At 46.9% G+C, this 25,455-nt stretch overlaps 2 protein-coding genes across 6 annotated transcripts in view; one reads left to right on the top strand and one right to left on the bottom strand.

The window, feature by feature from the left end:
- Positions 1 to 2,630: 2,630 nt before the first annotated feature.
- On the bottom strand, positions 2,631 to 8,364 carry RPL35 (ribosomal protein L35). Its single transcript, XM_035114086.1, has 4 exons — positions 8,285 to 8,364; positions 5,572 to 5,708; positions 4,497 to 4,578; positions 2,631 to 2,845 (listed from the first exon to the last, which is right to left on the bottom strand). The coding sequence occupies exons 1-4, from the start codon at positions 8,285 to 8,287 to the stop codon at positions 2,696 to 2,698; spliced, it is 372 nt and encodes a 123-aa protein (XP_034969977.1). The 5' UTR covers positions 8,288 to 8,364; the 3' UTR covers positions 2,631 to 2,695.
- A 7,000-nt stretch (positions 8,365 to 15,364) lies between these two features.
- SCAI (suppressor of cancer cell invasion) overlaps positions 15,365 to 25,455 on the top strand; it is a 90,794-nt gene continuing 80,703 nt past the window's right edge. For 4 of the 5 annotated variants that reach the window (XR_009557033.1, XM_035112856.2, XM_035112855.2 and 1 more), the window contains exons 1-2: positions 15,365 to 15,547; positions 17,969 to 18,013. Coding sequence is in view for 4 of the 5 variants with exons in the window: in XM_035112856.2 (XP_034968747.1) it covers positions 15,501 to 15,547; positions 17,969 to 18,013 (92 nt within the window). In the remaining variant the exon portion in view is untranslated. The remainder of the gene's footprint in view (positions 15,548 to 17,968; positions 18,014 to 25,455) is intronic. The other variant, XM_035112857.2, reaches the window with a different exon arrangement.

Here is a 25,455-nt window from a genome sequence, read left to right as displayed (position 1 = left end):
TCGAACTGTGCAGTGCCTGCTGTGGCTGTAGAGACATCCACGCTGTAATGAAAACACATGGCTTGCCTTAATATTGGGAACTGTAGTCTGTTAAGGATGCTGGGAATTGTAGCTCCATGAAAGGGCAAACTACAGTTCTGATGGTTTTTAGGAAAAGCCACGCGCTTTAAATGTATGGAGTGGATGTGACCTTATTTTTTTACTAGCCGGGTTTCTGCAAGGTTTCAGGCAGACAGTGTTTCCCAGCCTCATCGGGAAAAGCTGGGGTTTGAACTTGGGGCCTTCTGAATGCAAAGTAGGTCCTCTGCTGCTTGTGTGGAAATTCCACACAAATTAGATTTTCTAACAGGACATGCCTTGGCTCGTGAGAAAGGGAAGAAATAGCACTCTGATCATTTTTTGATTTTCTGATGTAACTTCATATAGTGCAGGTAGCACTGCCCCCAAGTCTCATCCCTCCCCCCCACCGTCAAAATTTTCTACATGAATGGTGTTACAGTGACGCCTCGCTAGACGAATTTAATTCATTCCGACGGTCAATTCGTCCTACGAGGCACCGTTTCCCATAGGAATGCATTAAAAGTTAACTAATGTGTTCCTATGGGCTCCGGGGGACTGGCGGCAGTGGCGGCGCTTGGCTCGGGGAAGGCAGGCAGACAGGCGGCAACAGCCCTGGAGCTTCCCCAGGCTGTTGCCGCCTGCCTGCCTGCCTTCCCCAAGCAAGTGGCCGCTGCGCTTCGGCTCGGGGCAGGCAGGCAGCAACAGCCCGGGGAAGCTGTTGCCGCCTGTCTGCCTGCCTTCCCCGAGCCAAGCGGCCGCTGCGCTTCGGCTTGGGGAAGGCAGGCAGGCAGGCAGCAACAGCCTGGGGAAGCTGTTGCTGCCTGTCTGCCTGTCTTCCTGAGCAAGCACCCTTCCCCGAGCCAAGCGGCTGCTGCGCTTCGGCTCGGGGGAGGGCGCTTGCTTGGGGAAGGCAGGCAGGCGACAACAGCCCCGGAGCTTCCCTGGGCTGTTGCCGCCTGCCTGCCCTCCCCAAGCCAGGCAGGCGGCGAAAAGTCCCCGCACCGCCATGCTTCGGCTCCGGGGGACGGAGCCGAAGCGCGGCGGTGCGAAAGCGAAAAGCTCATTGCTGTTGGCGGTGGGGGGAGAGGAATGAAGGAAGAGAAAGGGCAGGTTTCTCTTCCTTCGTTCCTCTCCCCTTGCTGCTGAGCGTGCACAGATCACTCGGGTAGTCACATTTGACTTTGTGTCCAAATTTCAACGCTATTGGTCAAGCGGTTTTGTTGAACATTGGAGACGAAGGAACATACCCAGTTTACATTTTTATATACAGTGGTGCCTCGCTAGATGAATGCTCTGCTAGATGAATTTAGAAGCTTGCGCAGCGCTTCTCCGAACCCCGGGATCTGTCCTTGCTGTCGGCAGTGGAACAAAGGAAGAGAAAGGGCAGCTTTCTCTTCCTTCGTTCCTCTCCCCCTGCTGCTGAGCGTGCACAGATCACTCGGGTAGTCACATTTGACTTTGTGTCCAAATTTCAACGCTATTGGTCAAGCGGTTTTGTTGAACATTGGAGACGAAGGAACATACCCAGTTTACATTTTTATATACAGTGGTGCCTCGCTAGATGAATGCTCTGCTAGATGAATTTAGAAGCTTGCGCAGCGCTTCTCCGAACCCCGGGATCTGTCCTTGCTGTCGGCAGTGGAACAAAGGAAGAGAAAGGGCAGCTTTCTCTTCCTTCGTTCCTCTCCCCCTGCTGCTGAGCGTGCACAGATCACTCGGGTAGTCACATTTGACTTTGTGTCCAAATTTCAACGCTATTGGTCAAGCGGTTTTGTTGAACATTGGAGACGAAGGAACATACCCAGTTTACATTTTTATATACAGTGGTGCCTCGCTAGATGAATGCTCTGCTAGATGAATTTAGAAGCTTGCGCAGCGCTTCTCCGAACCCCGGGATCTGTCCTTGCTGTCGGCGGCAGGGGGAGAGGAACGAAGGAAGAGAAAGGGCAGCTTTCTCTTCCTTCGTTCCTCTCCCCCCCCCCGCCCGACAGAGCTGGCATCTGACGGGGGTTCAGAAGCCCTGTTAAATGCCGCTCTGTTGGGCAAGGCGGCTGGGGGAAAGCGGAGGAACAGATCGTTCCTCCGCTTCTCCCCCCCTTCTTCCCGTGCTAGTTCCCCTTTGTGTTCCGCTGGTCTCTGCCGGTTGCCCCTCACTGCTCGCGGCAACCGGCAGAGACCAGCGGAACACAAAGGGGAACCAGCTGCAGCGCGGAAAGAAGGCAAAGGAAGATCAGCTGACAGGCACTCACAGCTCATCTTCCTTTGACTTCTTCCCATGCTACAGCTGGCTCCCCTTTCGCTAGAGGAAAACCCTGTAGGTTTTGTGATCAGAGGTTTTTATAGCAACGCTTCGCAAGACAAAGCGGCGGCCATAGAAAACCTCGTCGTCTTGTGAGGCAACCTCCGATCGCAAAACTCATTCGTCTAGCGAAAAATTCATCCAGCAGGGCATTCACCTAGCGAGGCACCACTGTATCCTCAAAAACATATTTTTGAAATCTGACAATCTTTCAAAAAAAAACCCTGTTACCCTCCCAGAGCTGCAAGAAACTACATCAACGAGATGCAACTACAGCCAAAACACCTTTAATAGGAAAATGCTGGACAGAGGATCAGAATGCTGCACAGTTCGGGCTCATGCCTTCACAGCGTATTTCCGAGGCGGGTACAGGCGTTCTTTTCGCTGCTGCTTTTTTGTCTTCAGACCTTCTTCATGCTTGTTTAGCCTGCGCCGCATGGCACGTGTCTTCTTAGGCCGCAAGTCTAGAGGCTTGTATTTCTTGCCCTGTTTGCAGAACAGAGAAGCTAGGGTCAGAATGGAGGACTTTTAGAAGAGATACAGGAGACCTCATGAACAAAAACAGAGGCAGCTGCAGTTTGAAATTCTGGGTAGACAAGAATGTGGCCACTTTTGTGTCAGTAAGGCTTGGTGAAGGCTACTTGCCTGGCTGCCTGTGGCAAATACAAACACTACAAAAGGATTTTTGTACTACAAAACACTACAAAAGGGGAGCCAGGTGGCGCTGTGGGTTAAACCACAGAGTCTAGGGCTTGCTGATCAGAAGGTTGGCGGTTCGAATCCCTGCAGCGGGGTGAGCTCCCGTTGCTTGGTCCCAGCTCCTGTCCACCTATCAGTTCGAAAGCACATCAAAGTGCAAGTAGATAAATAGGGACCATGCACTGCTCTGGTTCGCCAGAAGCAGCTTTGTCATGCTGGCCACATGACCCGGAAGCTGTCTGCGGACAAATGCCGGCTCCCTTGGCCTATAGAGCGAGATGAGCGCCGCAACCCCAGAGTCAGACACTAGACCTGATGGTCAGGGGAACCTTTACCTTTACAAAAGAATTATATGCTCCCTCCAGGATCAGAGGCACTAAGCCTCTCGATACCAGTTGCTGGAGAACACTGATCCAGGGATGGGGAAGCTTGGGTCCTCCAGATGTTGCTTAACTACAACCCTCATCATACCTGAACACTGGCTGTGCCCGCTGGGAATGATGGGAGTTGTAGTTCAGCAGCACTTGGAGGGCCAAAAGTTCTTCATGTCTGGTCAACTCAAACTGGCACAGAGAGTTGCCTTATACTCAATCAGCTCAATGATACCTCCAGCTCAGCATTGTTTACACTGAGTGGATGTCCAGCGTTTCAAATGATAACATTGCCAGCCATACCTGGAGATGCAGGGGATTGAACCTGGGACCTTATGCAGGTAGAGTAGATGCTCTGCATGCATAATCTGAAGAGCTATGGCCTGAAAGTCTTCAGATACTCATACACAGTAAAATGACGCTTCTTGTCTAGTTTTTTAAAGAATTCTTACAAAAATCATATCTCCGCACCACCCAAAATGTGTTTTGATTAAAGATTTCCAGAAGAGCTACATCACTGGCCATTGGCCCATAGAAATGTTACCCAGAGGCCCAGACCATTGCTCAGAAGTACAACTCCCTCAGAGCATTGTGTACCTACTAGACAACTGCTTAGACCACATGGCCCAGCTAAAGTTATCCAGCAGGAGGCTGCTTTAGCAAGTACAGATTCACACTGCATCCATGGAGTTTCGAGCAGTGCTGGGTGTTAGCCTTGCAATCTCTGGCACTTTGGAAAGACGCACTACCCCCCCGCCCATATTGAGATTATCCAATTTGCCTTAATATTTAATCCACTTAAGGCTCTTCCCAGAGTTAATAGGTTGCATCCAACCAAGGTCTACTCATAACAGAACCACTGGAATTAATGGGCCTACTTAAGACATGTGCACTCATTTCAATGGGTGTACTCTTTTGAGTATGACCAACATTTGATGCAACGCATTATGAACATGCTGCCAACACTTTCACTGGGAGTCCCCCCCACCTTTGATCCACCAAAAGTAACTGCAAGAAAAAGGGTGGACCACAGAAAAATAAACTTTCAAAGGAAACTTCAGACTCACTTTGTAGAACTTCCTGAGGTTTTCCTTCTGGGTCTGGTTAATGACTGTCAGCACTCTGGCAATGGATTTGCGAACCACCCGGCTGCAAGGGGCAGAAAGAGACACTTATGGTTCAGTGCAAAACGCAGCCAAAAGCTGACATTCAGAAATTTTTCCAACACACTGGACACTTAAAATTCATTACTGCTGAAGGATAACACAGTCGGAAGAGTGTGGCTGCTTATTTTTCCTCTTACAGACCTCATCTATTTTTCTTTTGTGTTGTGTCTTTTAGACTGTAAGCCTGGGGCAGGAACTTCTATAAGCCCCTGTGTTAGCCTTGTCAGCTAAAAAGCTAAGTGGGTAAAATGGCTTCAAGTTATTCAAAATAGCTTCAAGTGAACAAAGTAGTGCTGTACTAATGAGCTGTGGTGTCAATTACTTGGGTGGGCAACCCAACCTATTCAGCTTAAGAAATGGGTGAATCAAATGGTCCATTTAGCAATCTCCTATATTCAGCAGTGACCAACCCAACTCCATAGGGAGAAATCAAAAGCAAGATGAGTGTTTGCCCTCAACGTCTGGTAATCAAAGGTGTACTGCTCCTGAATACAGAAGCTAAATTTAGCAGTCGGAGCTACTCACTGAGCAGAGGTTTGCCTCCATGGGTGCAGATACACCCACATATAATGCCACTTTAATGGTCATCACTTCCCTTTCCCCAAATAATCCTGGGAACAGTATTCTGTTATGGATTCTGAGAGTTGTTGGAAGAGCCTTAATAAACTACAGTTCCCATAATTCTTTGGAATGGTGTAAGAGTGCTTTATATGTATTGTGTGGATGTGACCCATCAATTTGTACCAGCCTGAAGCAGACATTCTCCCTGCTGCTCTGAGAGGCTTCCAGTTATGCATAGAAACATTAAAAGCTTGACAGTTAGGGTTTGGGGGGAGGCAGCAAATTTATTCTCTGCGTGAAAATGACAAAGGGAGGGCTACAAGCTTCCAACGCTGAAAGGCTCTGCCTACAAATATAAGGCACCCAGGTCCCAAAATGTTAGCGGTTGCAGCACAGCTGTGGTGGTTGAACTCACATCTTTGAAAGTTTGGAGGCTGCTCCACCGGTCACCTTGGCGACCCGCAGCTGAGAGAGTTCCACCTTGAGGTCATCTAGCTGCTTCAGCAGCTCTTCTTTCTTCTTCCCTCGTAGGTCACGGGCTTTGATTTTGGCCTAGGAACAAGATTAAACATGGAATCAGAGCAAGAGAAAGGAGTTCACTGGGTTGTACCCAGTTCTACTCAGAGCAGGATGTGATTAACTAAGGACCATTCATTTCAATGGTCAACTGTAAGTAGAATGCAGCTGGATAAAACCCAGTCAATTAAGGCTGCGCTCTGTTCTGTCCTTGAAATACCACTGTATGTATAAAATCTTCTTGAGGACCAAAGTTAAACTGCATACCACAATAAAATAAAGTTTTTGAAAAGCCCTTTCAAGTTTAAAAAACCCCTCAAGTTGTTGGGAATTATCTGAGATATGTGGTGCAATTTCCATGGAGTTGTAAGAAAATGCCTATTCCTATCACAGAGCTAAAACTCTCATTGCTCCCCAGGGCAAGAGGGCCTGACTGTTAAACCATTCTGGGAATTGTAGCTCCAAGATGAAACAGGCCTAACAACTCTCAGAACACTTAACATACTACAGCTTCCAGGGGTCTTTGGGGGAAGCAATGAATGTTTAAAGTGACTTTGAAAGTATACTGCAAGGGACCCAGGTGGCGGTGTGGGTTAAACCACAGAGTCTAGGGCTTGCTGATCAGAAGGTCAGCGGTTCGAATCCCTGTAACAGGGTGAGCTCCCGTTGCTCGGTCCTAGCTCCTGCCAACCTAGCAGTTCGAAAGCACGTCAAAATGCAAATAAATAGGAACCGCTAGAGCGGGAAGGTAAACGGTGTTTCCGTGTGCTGCTCTGGTTCGCCAGAAGTGGCTTTGTCATGCTGGCTACATGACCTGGAAGCTATACGCCGGCTCCCTCAGCCAATAATGCAAGATGAGCGCCGCAACCCCAGAGTCGGTCACGATTGGACCTAATGGTCAGGGGTCCCTTTACCTCTACCTTAAAAGTATACTGCATATAGGGCCAAACTACATACTACTTTATTATTACTGATCCCTGCCATCCAAATCAGTGAGGGGCTTTCAAGTCGCTCATTCTGCTGTCTCAGGCATACAGGACATGAGTTCTCTGGTCACCCCTGTACATGGGGTGGGGAAATATATGTGTTTCCAAAGGGAACATCCTGTGCTTCCAGTTACACATTGTGGTGCCCCCCAGATGTTCCACTACCACCAACCCTAGCAAACATGCCCAATGGCCTGGCATTACAGGAGTTGCCCCAGAATATCTTCAGGGCATCACTGTGGCTACATCTGCATTAGAAGGCCTAGTTTTGGATAACTGGCACAGCACACTCTTAGATACACCAGATAAGGTTTGGAACAATATTCTCTTAACATTGTTATAAGGGAAAAAAACTGCTGTATGGGCTCTTGGGTACCCCATAAGGGAAAAAGAGCAGGGTTTTTCTTACTTTCTTATAACATACATTAGTAACACTCAGTGAGGAACAAAGTTTGGATAAGAGATGTGCAAAAAACAGAAAGGCATTAACATTAAGAAAACAACAACTGCAGAACATGGATATACTCTAGGCCAGGCACCCCCAAACTTCGGCCCTCCAGATGTTTTGGACTACAATCTCCATCATCCCTGACCACTGGTCCTGTTAGTTAGGGATAATTGGAGTTGTAGGCCAAAACATCTGGAGGGCCGCAGTTTGGGGATGCCTGATCTAGGCCAGTGTTTCTCAACCAGTGTGCCTCCAGATGTTTTGGGACTACAACTCCCATCATCCCTAGCTAGCAAGACCAGTGGTCAGGAATGATGGGAGTTGTAGTCCCAAAACATCTGGAGGCACACTGGTTGAGAAACACTGCTCTAGGCTACCTATGACACAATACATCCTGCTCTTACATTTCAGCCCACAGGTGTAACAGACAACCTTTGAAAGTGATGGAATCTCTTTTGTTAGGGGTCTATACAGATACCAGGTAGCCACCAGAGACCCGGAAAAGCAGAAAATGTTGGGTAACTGAACCAGAGACCAGCTGCAAGCACCTCTGTTCCACCACTCAGCTTTGGGCCACACACGCTTTGAATTGATGCTGCAGACATCAGAAGTGCAAGGGCGGGTTAAGTTTCTTGGGGAGCCCCCAAGAAGGATGCTTGCCACAGCAAACCCAGATGTGCCACGCTGTAACGTGAGAAAAGGCCTTCACGTACCCAACTAGGAGCCCTCCAGCTTCCAAAAAAATAAAAATCCACTGGCATTTCACCCAGACTGTCAAGGAAACAAGCTGCGCAGTCCGATAGCCCTGTAAACTATTATCTTCCTCCCCACATCGGGGCTCTTTCTTCCCTTAAGCCTGACTCGGCACGGCCTACTCAAACCAGCCCTCCGTATAGCAATATCGACCCCGACGTCGCTCCCCATTTCGTAGAATCATAAATTGTAAAGGGAACCCAAGGGTCATCCAGTCCAACCCCCTGCAATGCAGCAATCCCAACTAAAGCATCCAAGCAAACGGCCATTCAACATCCGCTTAAAAGCCACCAAAAACCGGGCTCTTCGTGCCGCCTAAATCTTCAAGCTTTCCCTCGTCCCATCCCATCCAGCTCCGTTGCCCAAAACCTCATTCTAGAGCCTGATGAAAGCGGATTAAAACCGCCCCCCAGCCCCGCACTCACCATGGCGTCTACTACGATCCCAGGCTACCAAAGCGAAAAGAAAGAACGGAAGCCGGCAAGGGACAGGAAGCCAGTAAGGCGGACTCAACCAATGAACGCATAGCTCGCGGGGGGGGACTGGGAGGAGAGTAGAAGCTCTTATTCTCGTCTCCCCTTCTCGTAATGGTTTATCCCATGTAGCCAGATGAGTAGCTCAGCTGCAGAGTTTGTGAATTCTATGCCCCCACCACTCCCGCCCGCCTCTCCTGGGGCTTATGTTAAGCATTTATATTAAGAGCATTAAAGGGATGATCAATATAGTAATCGAATTATTTAGCAATTAGAAAGCAGCGCAATTCAATCAACTAATTGCAAATGAAATGAAATAAAAACCTCCTGATAACGGAGGCATATTAATAAAAATTGTTGGTTTTGATGGTGGTGGTTGGTTTTGTTACATTTGCTATCTGGTGATGTGGGCTTTTTTACATTTTTCATTATTGTGAATTATTATTTATAAAGAGAGCATACTGCTATCTTTTACCAGATAAGAGTAATCTCCACAATTAATGGATGCAACCAAGGATTTATTGTTTTCTTTACATTATTTATATACCAGCAATTCCACGAAAATGCTCAAGACTACTCACAAAAAAGAGAAACTAGTGCAATCCTGGGCGTATTTACTCAGAAGTAAGTCCCAGTGAGTTGAATGGAGTTTACTCCCAGGCAAGCAGGTACAGTATTTGGACTGCTACCAAATAGTGTTGTGGCACCTTAAAAAACTGGGCTTTGATATCATACTTTTCAGGGAGTAAGGCCCATTGAACTCAATGGGGCTTACATCTGAAAAGATATGTGTAGGGCTGCATTGTAAGGCATTTCTTACTGCATAAGCCAGTTTCCCCCAACCTGGTGCCCTCTGGATGTTTTGGACTACAACTTCAATCACGCTGATGGGAGTTGTAGTCCAACACCTCTGGAGGGCCCCTGTTTGGGGAAAGCTCTTGTAAGCTTCTGTGTACAGTGGTACCTCGGTTTAAGTACACAATTGGTTCCGGAAGTCTGTACTTAACCTGAAGCATACTTAACCTGAAGCAAACTTAACCTGAAGTGAACTTTCCCATTGAAAGTAATGGAAAGTGGATTAATCCGTTACAGACGGGTCTGCGGAGTACTCAACCTGAAGCATACTTAACCCAAAGTATGAGTGTAATTGGTTCTGGAAGTCCGTACTTAACCTGAAGCGTACTTAACCTAAAGCGAACTTTCCCATTGAAAGTAATGGAAAGTGGATTAATCCGTTCCAGACGGGTCCGCGGAGTACTTAAATTGAAAGTACTCAAGCCAAAGCGTACTTAAACCAAGGTATGACTGTATTGCACTCAAACTGTTGCTGTTCATCTTCTCTGCCCCGGGGCAGCAGCAGGGGTGACAAGTGGCAATGCTGCGCACCAGAACACCTTTGTCTCACCCGTGAGAGACGGGCATTCTGGTAGTGGCAGAAGTGGTGGGGCAGGCAGGACTCCACCTCTTGCGCTTCTGCTATCTGAGGCAGGTGCTTCACCTTACCTCATGGGTGGGCAGGTTCTTCATCCTGAGCTCCAAGGTACCAGAAGGCCCTGTTATTTTCACACTGCTACTGCTACTCTTCTGATGGTTTCAAAAATAAAACACAAACAATGATACAATGTAATCATGAACATTATCTTCAGAAATCAAGATTTAGTATTTTTTCAACTAGCAACTGTTGACTTGCATCTCGGGATCATTCTCTCCTTGGGAATTTGTCATGAATCTGTTATGATATACTTAGCAGGAACATCTAAAATGGCAATGCGCAGTCTGATGCTGTGTGTATGTTTTTCATTGGAATTGAGTTCTACTGAGCATTACAGTCATACCTCAGGTTACAGCCACTTTAGGTTGTGTTTTTTTGGATTGCACTCCGCGCTGAATCCAGAAGTACCGGAACAAGTTACTTTCAGGTTTCGGCATGCACGCATGTGCAGAAGCACTAAATCGTGCTTTGCGGATGTGCAGAAGTGCCAAATCGCAACCTGCGCATGTGCAGATGCACAGATGCGGGTTGTGAGCGCTGCAGGGTTGCAAACGTGCCTCCTGCATGGATCACATTCACAACCCGAGTGTCCACTGTACTCTTTACATGGGTATGGGGGGGACCTCAGGCATGGAGTGGGGAAATGTGGCCCTCTGGGCAGGGGCGTAGCCAGGATCAAAACTAGGGGGGGGGCAAGCCATGGTCGTTCAGGGGCGGGGCCAAGGCACAGAAGGGGAGGGGCCACAAAGTGGGCGGGGCTAAAGGGCCAACGGGCCTGATGACATCGTGGCGGTGGCAGCAGCGGCGACCTTGTGCTTCTGGGGCTGGTAGCGTTGGCGGCTACCCTGCTTGGCTGGAGAGGACGGGAGGGTCGGGCAGGTGAGAGGGGGTGGCAGGGCGGGCAAGGGCAAGGCAAGACACGGCCGCAGCCACGACGGCTCCGAGGCGTTGCTGCATATCAGCATAATATTTCAACCATGGTTTAAGCCCCACCTTAGGAAAAAAATCCTGCATTGCAGGGGGTTGGACTAGATGACCCTTGTGGTCCCTTCCGACTACAATTCTATTATTCTATTGATATATTACCATAGCATATGCATCATTCTGCTTTCTTGAATTGTCCTACTCCTAGGCATAGCATCCAACTCCTAGAGGCCTAGGTGCCCCCCCCCCAATTACTGGTAAATACCGTATTTGAAAGAGTCATCCCCCCATGTTGATGGGCTTTCTATGTGGGGCTTATCTGCCCCCCCCGTATTTTATTAAGGATGGAAGAGGGAGGGAAGGAAGGAAGAAATAGAGAGATAACTCATATTTGTGGGTGTCTCTGGATGACGCTGTGATGCTGGAACTCTGCAGCAAGAGGACAGGAGGGTCGGGCAGGCGAGAGGGGGTGGAAGGGCGGGCGAGGGCGGGGCAAGGCATGGCCGCAGCTACGACAGCTCCGAGGCGTTGCTGCATATCAGCATAATATTTCAACCATGGTTCAAGCCCCACCTTAGGAAAAAAATCCTGCATTGCAGCGGGTTGGACTAGATGACCCTTGTGGTCCCTTCCGACTACAATTCTACGATTCTATTGATATATTACCATACCATATGCATCGTTCTGCTTTCTTGAATTGTCCTACTCCTAGGCATAGCAGCCAACTCCTAGAGGCCTAGGTGCCTCTCCCCCCCCCCAATTACTGGTAAATACCGTATTTGAAAGAGTCATCCCCCCATGTTGATGGGCTTTCTATGTGGGGCTTATCTGCCCCCCCCTATTTTATTAAGGATGGAAGAGGGAGGGAAGGAAGGAAGAAATAGAGAGAGGGATAACTCATATTTGTGGGTGCCTCTGGGTGACGCTGTAACTCTGCATGTACAGGAGCCTTGTAAGCAGCTTTCTCTCTGCTTGATTTACAGCAGGCACGTCCAACAGGTAGATTGTGATCTACCAGTAGATCACTGGATGTCTGTGGTAGATCACTGGTAGGTCACTGGCACCCCTAAAAAAAGCTCACCCAAAATTTTCCTCCTCCCTCAAAAAAATTGAACTATGACCTGAAGCCCTAAACAAAAATGGGCCTCCCTCCCCCCTAAAAGAAGCTCAACAAGTTTGACCTAAACCCCCCAAAACAGGGCTTCCCTTCCTTTTAAAAAAAACTCAACAGCTTTGACCTGAACCCCCCAAAAGGGGGTAGATCACCCCCAGTTTTAAACTCTGAGTAGATCAGAGTCTCTTGGGAGGTGGCCACCCCTGATTTACAGTATACAGATGCAGGAGGAGGGGCAGACTGGAACACCAATGCTTTTTATAAACATCACTGTGTCTGTCAAAGCTACAGCCCCCCCTTTCTTATTCACTTCCTTTTAGCCTTGCAGAGCCACCTTAGTCAAATTGAATCCTCTGAGTCTGCACCCTCATTAAATCGCCAATAGAACTCTTAATGCTCCTGAATGCTCATTAACAAGTCCCACTTAAGAACAATAGGGTGAAATGGTCAGCTATCAAATCTTGCCTGGGGATATATGCTCCATTGTCTTAACTGCTTAACTTCTGGTAGCCACTTTGCTTTATTTATTTGATGTGTTTTTGTTACTGCTGTGTCCCCCCCCCCAGCAAGCGGAGACTTAGCTGCTCTTGCTAAAGCAAAGCCTTTTCCACTTCAGTTTTTGGAGGGGAAAAGTGCTGGTTATGGTCTGTAAAATACATTAATTTTTTTGCTTCTAGGGGGGGGCAGCTGCCCCCTCCTGCCCCCCCCTGCCTACGCCCATGCCTCTGGGCCTCTCTCACTGCTTCTCAGGCCTCTCAGACCACATGCCCTATTCAAAGCACAGCTCTCACCAGGCTGTACCTCTCACCAGCCTCATTGACTTATTTTGCCTGGCTGGAATGTGACCTTAATAACATAAAAACAGCCTGCTACCCCGAAATCTGTAACATTATGTATTTGTGTGTTTTTATATTGTAAACTGCCCTGTGATCCTTGGATGGCGGGCGGTCTAGAAATTTAATAATAAATAAATCCCACGCCTCTGCTTGAGCAGATTTGCTTAGCATTGAGGATTCTAACAGGAAGACCACATGAGCTTTTTCACAGCCCAGTCCTTGTGGATAACATCAGAAGTCATTTGTTCATTATTTTATTCGTTAGACAATACTGTGGCATGGATGCACACAAGATTTTTCACTGAGGCTGCATCTCTAGACTGCACACTAATGCAACACTGGTGTGCTCACTGTCAATGGGCAACTTCAAGGTGTTGTAGGAAAATTGGGGGGGGGGTTGGATTTTGCTGCCCAACTCCCCAAGGGACATACATCACAGGAGGCAGCCTGCAACAGAAATTTGAGTGTGGCTTCTCTCCTGGCTGCCAGGATACCTGATAATGTTTTGCTGATTGCATTACCTGGACAGCCTAGCCATTCTTTCGTGATTGTAAATACTTTAGTTCTTGAATCCAAGTCACAAATCCACCCTGATCATACACAAATATGCCTTTAAGACAGGATTTGAAAATAACTACTGGGAAAGGTTTCTCCAAGATATCTCCTTCTACATAGGGAATATTTGGAGTAATTAGAAAAGCAAAGATGGCTTTTGGGATTGTTCTGTGTGCTAAAATAATGTGAACTTTCCCTCAATTAATATTTCCTAAATTTAAAGGTTGAAGGATTGGTTTTCTGTGGTGTGTCTGCTATGTGTGTACCCAGATTTTTTAAAAAACAAAGGCCACCCCTGCTCTCCCTTCTTATGATCCTTTAAACTGGTCTTGCACTGGACAGCCTGGAAAAATAGAGAAATGTTCCTTGCCAGTCTTTCAAACAGAACTACCCTCTGTACAGGGTACTTTACAGAAAGGGCTGCAATTTGAATATACAGCATCAACTTTGCATGCAGAAGATTCCAGGTTAAATTCTGGTGACTGATTTGTTTTCAACAGTTTTAATTATTGTATTTTTCAATTGCTGTAACTTGCTTTGGGACCTTTTGGTGAAGGAAGGGTAAGAAATTGAATGAGTCATCATCATGCCTGGCAACTGCATTTAGGGTTAGGGTTTTATGTACTGTGGCTTGCCACTGTTTTATTGATTATAGTTTAGAAATTATTTATTGTAACTGTTGAGTGGATTTCTGTTTAACTTTTTTATGCTGATATTATTATTTTATACTATCCTCATGATTGTTGAATGTTACTTTTGTGATGTAGGTTGCTTATTTTAAAGTTATGTTTTTGTTGTTTTTATTATGTTAGCTGCTCTAAGCCCAGTCTCGGCTGGGGAGGGCAGGATACAAATAAAAAATGTATTATTGTTATTATTATTATTATTAGGAGCTAAACCTGTCTTAAACCCTGGACATCTGCTGCCAGTCAGGGTGAGTGGCATGTATTGTTTATTTATTTATAGCTCACCTTTCCTTCAAGAAGCTCCAGGTGTATACAAGGCTCTTCCACTCTCTAAGTCTAGGGCTTGCTGATCAGAAGGTCGGCGGTTCAAATCCCTGCAACGGGGTAAGCTCCCGTTGCTCGGTCCCAGCTCCTGCCAACCTAGCAGTTCGAAAGCACATCAAAGTGCAAGTAGATAAATAGGGACTGCTCTGGCGGGAAGGTAAACGGCGCTTCCGTGCGCTGCTCTGGTTCGCCAGAAGCGGCTTTGTCATGCTCGTCACATGACCTGGAAACTGTCTGTGGACAAACGCCGGCTCCCTCGGCCTATAGAGCGAGATGAGCACGCAACCCCAGAGTCGGACACGACTGGACCTGATGGTCAGGGGCCCCTTTACCCTTTACCTTTAACTTAAACATACAGTATCATGTACTTGTAACTTGACTCCTTACTTCTTCCAGTGGTTTCGGGGTCCCAGATACTTCCCCCTGGTTTTCCTCCCCCCACCAACATGAGCATGCCTCAGCATTCTCTGCCACCGAGCATGCTCACACCTCTTCCTGCTGTTTTGGGGTTTCTCTACCCTCCCTCCCAACCCCAGATAATTGTTTTATACTTCTGAAAAAATTGAGCCCCCCCCCCCTGGTCTTGTGCATTGTAGTTACGTTTTGGCTGCAAATGGACTCACACACTTGGGATAACGGAGTTCACTATATTAGCATATCATGATTATAAAGGTATCAGATTATACTGTATATGGAAAGTCCCACACCTATCCCAGGCAGCCATTCCTCCCTACTCCCTTACAGGAATGGTAATCACCACCACCACCACCACCAGCTTGGTCCCAGGGCGGGTTACAACATTTAAAAAAAAAATCAAAAGTTAGATGTCAAAATTGTGTGTGGGGGGGACCCCGTTAAAACAGATTAGCAGAGTATACGTTAAATCTGCCTCTCCTTTCAGAGCAACGCCTCGCTTTGCCCTCAAGGTGGCGCTCTATGACACCCCTCACCACCACCCCCTGTCCTCCCTCCCGCTTTTGCCTTCTGAGGGTGAGCGCCTGGAGACTCAGAGGCGAGAGCGGCGGCGAGCCCAGCCAATCGGACTCTTCCTTCTGGGCCGCGAGGCCAATGAGGGCGCCGGAGTGGCGCGGCGGGGGCGGGCCGAGCCAGGCCGTGCCCAGGTTAGGCTGAGGTGGAGGCATCGCTCCCTTCCAGCCGAGAGCGAGCGAGCGAGTGAGGGAGCGAGCCGCCGCCGCCGCCGCCGCTGCCGCAGCTCCATCCTCGCTCGGGAGCGCGGATGGTGAGAGGGGCGGCTCGCCAGCCCCGCACCGGCCCGGCCTCCAGGTAAGCGACGCGTGGGAGGGGCCGAAGGTGGAGCGTGTGTGGGGTTGGTTGTGCGAAGCGTCCCGTTCAGCGAGGTGGTTTTTTTTTTGGTGTGTAAGATGGGGGCGATGGTGAGGGGCAGTGGTATTTCTGGTGCATTGGGGGCGTCTAGGGCGTGTGGACGTGGTTGGGCTGAGGAGGGGAAAGGGTGGCGCGGGGGTTTGGGGAGGGAAAAGGGCTTCCCGGTGCCTTGAGGGTCTGCTGGGAGCTTCTGGGGCGCAGGGCGTGTGGAAGTTGGGGGGCTGAGAAAGGGAGATGGGCGAGGGGTCCGGGGCATGAGAAGGGTGAGCATGGAAGGGGCTTCCTGATGGACCTGGGAGCCGTCTGGGCAGGGAGGAGAGAGCGGGCATGGGGAGGGGTATTGTGGGTATGGGGAGGGCTTTGGGGGTATGGCAGGCTCATCTGATTTGAGGGGTGTTGCCTAGTGGGAGGGGGTTAGATACGTGAGAGTAAGGAGTGGAACATTATCATGGGCTGTGGACTATGTTAGAGGATTGTATGCTAACATGGGGGGCATGGGGAGGGGTCCAGGGTTACTGAAAGGAAGCTTGGGGGGGTCTATAGAGTGAATGGCAATTGAAGGCTGATATGTGAGGGGGTTGGGGCAAAAGGGGTATAGTGAGGAGTCTTGGGGTATGAGATGCGTGAGGGGTGAAGGGCTATTGGATGGATTGAGGGTTGTCTTGGGATGTGTGAATTAGGGGTTGAGTTGGTTTGTGGGCTGTGCTGAGGGTTTATATGCTGAAGTATGAAGGGGCTTGGCAATGAGAGGGGCCCTAACCTTGAGGGGCTGAGTTGTGGGGTGTCTGGAAAAATGTGGGTTGGGGGAGCATGACTTGGGGTGATGAGGTTCCTTTGAGGGGGGTTGTGTGCGAGTTAGAAGTAGAAGAGTGTGGTAGGTTGATGATTGCATTCCACTTTTTTCCTATCGCCCCAGGCATAACAGGAACGTGGCCCCAAAAAGGTGGCTTATGAGAGAATATAGCCCACACATTTGGGATCTGTCTGCAGAATTAGGAAGGGTTTGGGGTATGGATGGATGTTGGTAGAGAAGTGAAGGGTTGGAGCTTAGGGAGAATTGGGAGTTGAGGAGCCAGGGTACGAAGTGGGAGAAGGCACCAGAAGGGTTACAGTTGTTTCATGGGTTTGGGGTATAAAGGGTGAATAGAGGCTGAGTTGAAAGGAAAGGACATTTTTAAGGGGTTGAGGCTGCCTTGGAGGTTTGTTTGGGTTGTGTAATACTGTATTGGGGATTAGAGAAGCATGAGGGTGCTGGGAATAATAATACAGTAATAATAATAATAATAATAATAATAATAATAATAATAATAATAATAATATGATTTATACCCTGCCCATCTGACTGAGTTTCCCCAGCCACTCTGGGGTAGAAAGGTATGGGGGAGTGGGGCAATGTGGTTAGTTCAGAGATTTGTGGTATGAGAACTCTGGATATGGGGGAGTGGGGTTGGAAGTTGGGGGCAGAGGTTTTTGAGGTGTTGGAATAACTGTACTGTGAGGGATTTGGATTGAGAGTTTAATGTTTGGGGTGTTGTTTGTAGGTGTAAGTGACAGGTGGAATTTATGCAATGATTTATCCTGAATTTGGGGTGGAGAGGGTATAGACAGTTTGCTTTGTAGGATGTTGTGAGAACAGGAGGCTTGGGATGGGACCATTGAAGATAACAGCTTCTTGTGGATGCTGGTGGTGTTGGTAAGGTAATGATCAAGAGAAAGATTTGGGTCATAGGCATGGTTGGTGGGTGGTCGTTGACCTTGAATAGGTGTAGGATGGGTGCCAAGCTGTGGAGGATACTGCTTTAGGTGTCAGTCTCATTGGCCAAGGAACAGTCCATCTTTGGGTCAAAGGTGGGTGACATATATTGAGTGGAGGGAGATTGTTGCATTGGGTGCAAGGTGAAGTGACCTATGAATAGGTATGGACACTGATGGGTAAAGAGCTTGGAATCCTCAAGAGGGGGTGGCATGACTGTTACCCAGTGCCACCTGGAGCAAAGTCACTACAAAATAGGGGCAATGTTCTTGTGGGCTAGGAACGGTGTAAGTGATCCGTTCTTTGCTTCTGTGTGTATAGGGAAGAAAAGACTCCAAATAAGGGTGACACCTATCTCATGTGGGAGCCATAAGATCCCTTAAGGAGAGAAGCCTTTTGCTTTGCACCTATTGATCCTCATTGCTCTCCAGTGCTTAAGATGTCTTTGAGTGTAATGTTCTGTCAAACGCAGGCAAGTATGTAAGCTGTGATTGTGGAGGTGGCTGTTGATGTGTGCTCGTCTTGGGTGGAGTGGGGTTGTCGTCCTTGCTTGTCCCCGCAGCCCTCTGTCACTGCCTTTTCTCTCTCCCTGCCCCCCCCTGCTCCAGAACCACAGGCCTGGCGGAGAAGCCCCATCGCAGATGCAAAAGCAGGTAAGAGGATGGGCATCTCTTTCCTCCAGACCCTTCCCCAATTTAGTGCTGACAGGTTCAGTAGCCTCTATTGATCTTGCTTTCCCTCTTACTGTAGCAGTGCCTTTGTGTGTGTGTCTCCCTGTGTGTGTTTATTTGTTTGTGTGTGTGGTGGTTGGGGGGGGGAGGGGCACAGAAAAGATGTTTAGGATTGGTTTGAAAAATTGAGCTGATAGGTGAACAGGTTCTGTTTGTTTTCCTGTTGCCGTTGCCCTGGAGAAGATAAAGATGAAACTGCACCCCTTGACTGGCTCTTAATTCTAAACGGGGTTGTAACTGCAGAGAGATATTTTACTTAGTGCTAGTTACATGAAGGTAATTAATTGCCTCACCCCTCAAATCTTGAGGAGGAATCTCTAAGAGGGAACAATCCATCTTCTTGGATGTATGCTTCCCCACGGAAAAAAAAACAAACACTCAAGGGAGTGTGTTTCTCATTGCTTATGTACACTCATTTCTGCATCTCTCTTTGACTTAGAAGAGCCTTGTCTCGAAATGTACACTGCAGTCATATTGGCTGCACTTCCTGTTGGCTTCCCATTCTTCAGTCTAGGGTTTTAATTTCTGAACCAAAGCATCACTCCCTGGTGTGTAGCAATGGGCTTATTCCACAGGTTTTATCTGCCTCCCCCCACTTCTTTTAAAATATGTGTTGTAAACAGCCTCTGGCATGTAAGACTCTTGAGTGTTCTGGAGTCTCCCTCCCCCCCTTACTTACTGCTGGAAAAACATACCCTCCACCCCAGTTACCGAAATGACATCAGCTTCTTGCATGCATGCATGCATGTGAATCAACCCTTCCTATGTGAGCTCTCTACTGAGTGCTGGTCTGCTGGATGGCTGCACTCGCAGACTTGCCCTTTTTGTTGGTGTCTGGATTGCTTTGCAAAAGAAGAAGAAGAGGCAGCTATGGCAACGCTGAAAAATATTACCTGAAATTTTTTTTGCTTGTGATGCATGCTGATGTGAACTGGGGTAGGAAAGTCAGTGTATGCTGTGGAAAGGCTTGAGAAGTTTGCAATCCCCCTCCCCCCTAGTCTCTGCTATTTGTCAGGAGACCTTGCCTTGCATTCCTGGAGTGCTCTGCCATAGCTGAAGAGCTTTAGGTAGCTCTTTAGGTAGTTTGTGTTCCCTCCCACCCCACCGCCATTTGAGCAGGATGCTCTCTCTGTGTATCCACAAAGGTGTAGAAAGCAAAGGGAATCCTGAAGGGTTTGCAGGTGAGTTTGTGTGTGTGTGTGTGTGTGTGTGAGAGAGAGAGAGAGAGAGAGAGAGAGAGAGAGAGAGAGAGAGAAAGAAAGAAAGAGAGAAAGAAAGCACACACTGTGACTCCTCTGGAGGAGGAGGAGGAGGAGGAGGAGGAGGAGGAGGAGGAGGCAATGGGGTGGGGGAAAATTCATTAGATGCTTTTTGAAGGTTTTATTTGTTGCAATGGCCTGTAGGCCACGCAAATAAATAAAGTTTTACTTTTGAAGGTTTTATTATTAAGCAGATGTTTTGCATGGATTCCTAGGTGCCACTCTCCTTTTCTTGCTCCTTTGCCCACCTCTGCTTGATGGCATTGTTGATTCTACAAGTGGCTCAGGTTTCTGCATCTTATTTTCTCTCAAGTGTTTGCTGTGTAATGTTACTAGCAGTTTTCCAGCACTGTCAGGTTGAAAATTCTCTTTGGGCAAAATTGTTAAGATTATGACCATTGAGCGCTGTGCTGTGATGGTGCTCCAAGAACTGAGCTGAACCTCCTGTAGTTTTGCAGGTGCAATTTATAGTTTTGAGGTTTGGGCCCTTTTACATGTGGCCCAAGCAGAACTCCAAGAGGCCATCTTGTGAATTCTGTTGCGAAAAAATGGATTGCCCAGTGAATTACAGTGGTACATCTACTTACGAATTTAATGCGTTCCGAACACATATTTGTAAGTCGAAAAAAATTGTAAGTCGAATCCCATAGGAATGCATTGGGAGAAAAAATTTGTAAGTCGAAGCAACCCTATCTAAAAATTCGTAAGTAGAAAAAATCCTATCTAAACCGCATCCAAGATGGCGGACGGAGCTCCATTCGTAAGTAGAAAAATGTGTAAGTAGAGTTATTCGTAAGTAGAGGTACCACTGTACATGGGAATGCAGGCAGGTCTGTGTTCTGGAGTTTTCCTAACACACTGGGCTCTGTTTTTCTGTACCTGGTCAGGTTTCCCATTCTGAAATTTGTATATTGCCTGATGTGCAACTAATTGAGCTTTTGTACAGCCTAAAATCATAATCCTAAACCTCTGGCCATGTAGCTCACCTGCAGTGCATTGTAGGATATTGGTGGTGGGGAAAATTTCAATGGTAGATCAATAGTAATAGAATCATAGAGTTGGAAGTTACACCCAAGGGTCATCTAGTCCAACCCCCTTCAATTCAGGAATCTCAACTAAAGCTCAACTAAATCCCTGACAGATGACCATCCAACCTCTGCTTAAAAACCTCTAAGGAAGAGAGTCCACCATCTCCCGAGGGAGTCCATTCCATTGTCAGACTGTCAGAAAGGTATTCCTGATGTTTACTGTCAGAAAGGTATTCCTGATGTCAGAAAGGTATTCCTGATGTCTTACTGTCAGAAAGGTATTCCTGATGTTTAATCGGAATCTATTTTCTTGTAACTTGAAGCCATTTATTCTTGTCCTATCCTCTGGAGCTGGATAAAACAAGTTTGTTCCCTCTTCTATGTGACAACCCTTAAGATATTTGAAGATGGTTATCATATCTCCCCTCAGTCTCCTTTTATTCAGGCTAAACTTACCAATTCTTTCAACCATTCCTCATAAGGCTTTGTTTCCAGACCCTTGATCATCTGGTTGGGCTGACCAAAGCAGAACAGAGTGGTACTACGACTTGATCTGGACACTATACTTCTGTTGATGCAGCCTAGAATAGCATTAGGATTTTTTGCTGCTGCATTACTGTACACTGTTGACTCATGTTAAGCTTGTGGTCCATTAAGACCCCTAGATCTGATTCACATGTAGTAAGACAGCAGTGTTAGAAACTGAGATAGAAAAGCTAGGAGCCAAATGGCTCCTGGAACCTGGGTTACAGGTGTAAAAGCAGAATGGCTAGTCACCCCCCCTCCACCCATGAAGCAGCACTTTCTATTTATTTTTTTAAACACATGAACCAATACACAATTCACATCAGTGACACATTGTTAATAACCCATTTTAATAGCAGTTCTTAATTGGACACCACAAACATAAATGGGGCTCAGCCTCAGCAATAGTGGCTAACCCTAAGTATTTATAAATACGTGTGTGTGTGTGTGAGAGAGAGAGAGAGAGAGAGAGAGAGAGCACTCAATATGTTATGTTGTATCTTCAGCAAGTACTGCAGTCACAGTTAAATATTGTACCAAACTTCTTAGAAGAACAGGTCGAACAGCACAATCCTACACAATTTCTACACAGAAGTAGATCTTCCTGAAATAGATCCAAGCAAATGGGATTGGGATTGCAACCTAATTCATTATTGTTGAGCAAATAATCTCCATTCACAAGAAAACTTTTTTTTTGCAGGACTGTCTGTACACCTGAGCCTTCAAAATTCTGTTACATGAAAGGTTCTGGGTACCCGGGATGCCACATTTACTGTGGCAAACTAACTGTGTAAACATTAGTGCATTTTGCAGACCTTCCTTTTAATATCCAGAATCTGAGAATCTCTTAAAACATTAAAAGATTAATGTAAGTACCATCCCCCCCTCTCCCTTGATGGGTGCCCATCTTCTCTCAAGAGTGTTTTCTTGTCCCAGCCCATGGGACAACAAGGAAATGTCAGACTTTCCAAGTGGGTTTAAATGTGTTAAGTTTTAAAATGCCATAATATTTCTCCTAAATATTGGGGGAGGAAAGGAGGTCCCAAACCTCTCCAAAGGAGCCTTCCAGCACCTCATTATGTAAACAAGAAAGAAATGCCCACAAACAAACAAAGTAAACTTATTGTCAGATAACAAAGCAAGCCCCCCAACAAAAGCAGAAAGAGACAGAGGGAGCAATGGGGGTCGGTGGGCTGAATGGCAGTTTGCTTTGTCTTCTGCTTAGGATTTAAAATATTAAATCTCCCCTCCTCCTCCCTACCCCTAAGAGAGCTTTGCAGGTTGTTTGTTTACTTATGCAAACAGTGCCACATTGGAGTCTCTTTAGCACATAAAAAGTCTTCAGGAGAGTAGCATGGAAAGGGAATGCCAGAACCTCAATTGCTCTCCTGCAGGGGAAATTTATTTCACTGGCAAACAAGGACTGCAAATCTCAATTTGGTTGCTAGATGGCTCTCTTGAGTCACAAAAAACGACTGGCGACTGGTTAATTTCGAACAGTGTAAGCCGGGTGTCCCCTATTGTATATTTGTGCATCTGGTTCTTCCTGCCTAAGTATAGAACCTTACATTTGTCTCTAATGAAATTTATTTTGTCACTTTGGGCCTAGTTCTCCAATCTGTTAAAACCATTTTGAATCTTGATTCTGTCTTCTGGGGCATTCACTCCCCCCCCCCCAGTTTGTTGTCATATACAAATTTGATGAGCAGCCCCTCAATTCCAAGTCATTTATAAAGATGTTGAACAACAATGGCACCTAAAGGTGTATAATGAAGGTGCCAGGTGAACTTCGCTTGGGAGTGCATTCCACAGACGGGGAGCCACTGCAGAGAAGGCACCTTGTCTACCTCCTCGAGCCTTACCAACTAAAACTCATCCAACGCAACAGGACTAGACTGTGCTCCGGACAAAAGGCCCTGTACAACCTGGAAAAGCTCTGCTGGATGACATAATGAGGACGCAATGGAGGCAGCAATATATGCCTTCTTTGCTGCCTTCACTGCCACTAGGTAGGCTGCGACACCCCACTTGACACTTTTTTCCAGGATGACGAGGAACCATTAGGGAGCACTCATTGGATTTCGTCAGACAACCAGCTACAAATCCACCTAACAGTTACCTCGTCTAACCCTCATTTTACCAGCTTCATCCATTGTGAGAAGGGTAGCCAGCTGGTTAGATCTGGCCCTGTAGAACCAACTTATCTGGCACATGACAACATAGGAAGCTGCCTTTATAATGTGTCAAACCATAAGTCCATCTAGCTCAGTTTTGTCTACACTGACTGTCATTAGGTCTCCAGGGTTTTAGACTGAGTTCTCTCCTAGCCATACCCTGAGATACCAGGGATTGAATCTATGATCTTCTGTGTGCAAAGCATGTGCTCTGCTGCTGCAATTCATTTAAAAATAAATCAAGATTCTACTTCTCATTGTTCTGAATACAGAGGCTGAATTAAACAGGAACACTGGAAGCTGCCTTACACAGTCAGGTCTTTGGTCTATCCAGCTTAGCAGTCTACATTGACTGGAAATGGTTCTCAAAAGATTTAAAACTGGGATCTCTCCAAGCTCTAACTGGATATGTCAGGATTGAACCTATTTCCTTTTGCATGCCAAGCAAATGATCAACCGCTAAGCTGCAAACTCTTCTTTAAACTGGCAGCCTTACAGCATGTAAATCAATCTGTGGTTTAAAACGACAAACAACCATTCCCCGTGCTTTCACAGAGAGAGGGTTAGTGGTGGTGTGTGTTTACAAAACTTTGAGAAATTCCACACTTCAGTGATACATCACTTTTGGGATGTGTGGTATGTAATGCCTTGACTAGCCCTGAGTTCGTGTATTCTGAAACAGTGAAACCTTCCTTGCTATTTGGCACCCCCCCCTTTTTTTTACAGAGCCCAAGTACTCACTCTGGGCAAACATTTGGTGAGTAAAATATACTGTACTGTTGTCCTGGAAAATAAAGTGGCATCCAATAATAGAGCAGCCCACCATCTTTGCCTTGGGGTCAGCAAGGAAAAGAATATTGTTGTTGTGAGGGGACTTGAATACATATACACTTTGAGCTTCCACATTCTCAGGAAAATTGTATGTTTTGACTCCTGGAAGAAACAGCATTTGTTCTTCATTGGAATACTCGTAGCTTTCCATTCTCTAGACTGGGAAAGTTAACCTGCAAAACAGAGAGAGAGAGAGAGAGAGAGAGAGAGAGAGAGAATAAACTCTCATATTCTCATTTATTAGTAGGCAAACAGGGACATTATGGCAAGGGTATTTAGAGATTCTCTAAAGAATGTGCAAAATTGAAACCTGTGCATCTTTTGATTTTTTCTTCACTGTCTTCTTTTTGTACCTTTTGTACCATCTTGTTTCTCCAGCATATTACTATTGAGTGGTCTCCTCTTTTCTGTTTCCCTTTAGAAGAGGGGTGGGGGACCCTGTGTCCACCAGGGGTTCAAATATTGCTTGTAATTTCCTTCCCCAAACCATGCTTGATTGCCCCATACTTTGTGACATCAGGTATGAAGCAGGTGGAGCAACAGATTCCTATGTGCAACTGGGAGCCTTAAAGTGCAAAGTGCTTTGGCAAAAGAAAGCAGGCTTTTGCTGCCCAGTTCCCAGGTGCCTGTCAGCTGGGCTTGGTCCCTAGTGAAGGTCAACCAAATTTCAGTGGCATAGTAGGGAACCACCCAAAGTGCTGCATGAGCGGATCTCAATGGTTGAGGTGGAGCATAAGGCACCAGACTATCCTTAAGCTGCATTTGGGATGAGACAACTCAAGATATTGAAGGGGCCTGCATTTGACCCTGGGCCTTCCAGCTGCTGACTTCCAGTACCTTCTTACTGCTGATTTTAGCAGGCCAAATCCATGAGAGATGTTCTTAGCCATCGTACAGGCAGAAACTGTCACTGCTGGAGACCTTGAGTGCATTTTGTGACCCAATATAAACCTGATTGTGTAATGCTTGGATCTTCACATCTCTGACTGTGGCATGAATGACTGGAAATGCTCTATGTTGCACCTGCCTGCAGGACAGAGTAGTGGCAAGAGAAAACTTTTTTTGGAAGTGAGATAACTCTTCCTCCTTTATCCCCCACTGTCCCTCTGCTTGCCTTGGGTAAGTTGTTGCAAAGTAACTGACATTTGAACTGAAATATCAAGTTATTCTGCCATTTGGTTCCAACTCCTTCTATCAGCTTTGCCAGAATTACAAAGGGTGGGATCTGCTCTTGGCAGCAGCCAAGCAAAAAGGAGCCTTGTTTTGGCAACGAGGAATTGAAGTGTGGTGTGTGTTTGTGTGTTCTTATTCCAATAAACTAAAATCTGGAAGGAGAAGAGGTGGAAGCATCCAGACAAGGAGCTAGTGGGCCAATCCTGTCTGTGAGCACATTTTCTTCCATATGAATTTCCCATTTTAAAAAAGGTATGTGCTGCCTCCATCTCTTTCTGGAGTAAAACCTGCTGCGGCTTTTTCAGCAACAAGAGTGAAGCTTTGGAACTGTCTTATCAGGGTAATAGTGGTAGGGCAGCTGCTTTGCATCCAAA

The sequence above is a fragment of the Zootoca vivipara genome, chromosome Z (genome assembly GCF_963506605.1).
Source record: "Zootoca vivipara chromosome Z, rZooViv1.1, whole genome shotgun sequence".
NCBI classification, from domain to species: domain Eukaryota; kingdom Metazoa; phylum Chordata; class Lepidosauria; order Squamata; family Lacertidae; genus Zootoca; species Zootoca vivipara.
This window is presented reverse-complemented; position numbering and strand designations above follow the sequence as displayed.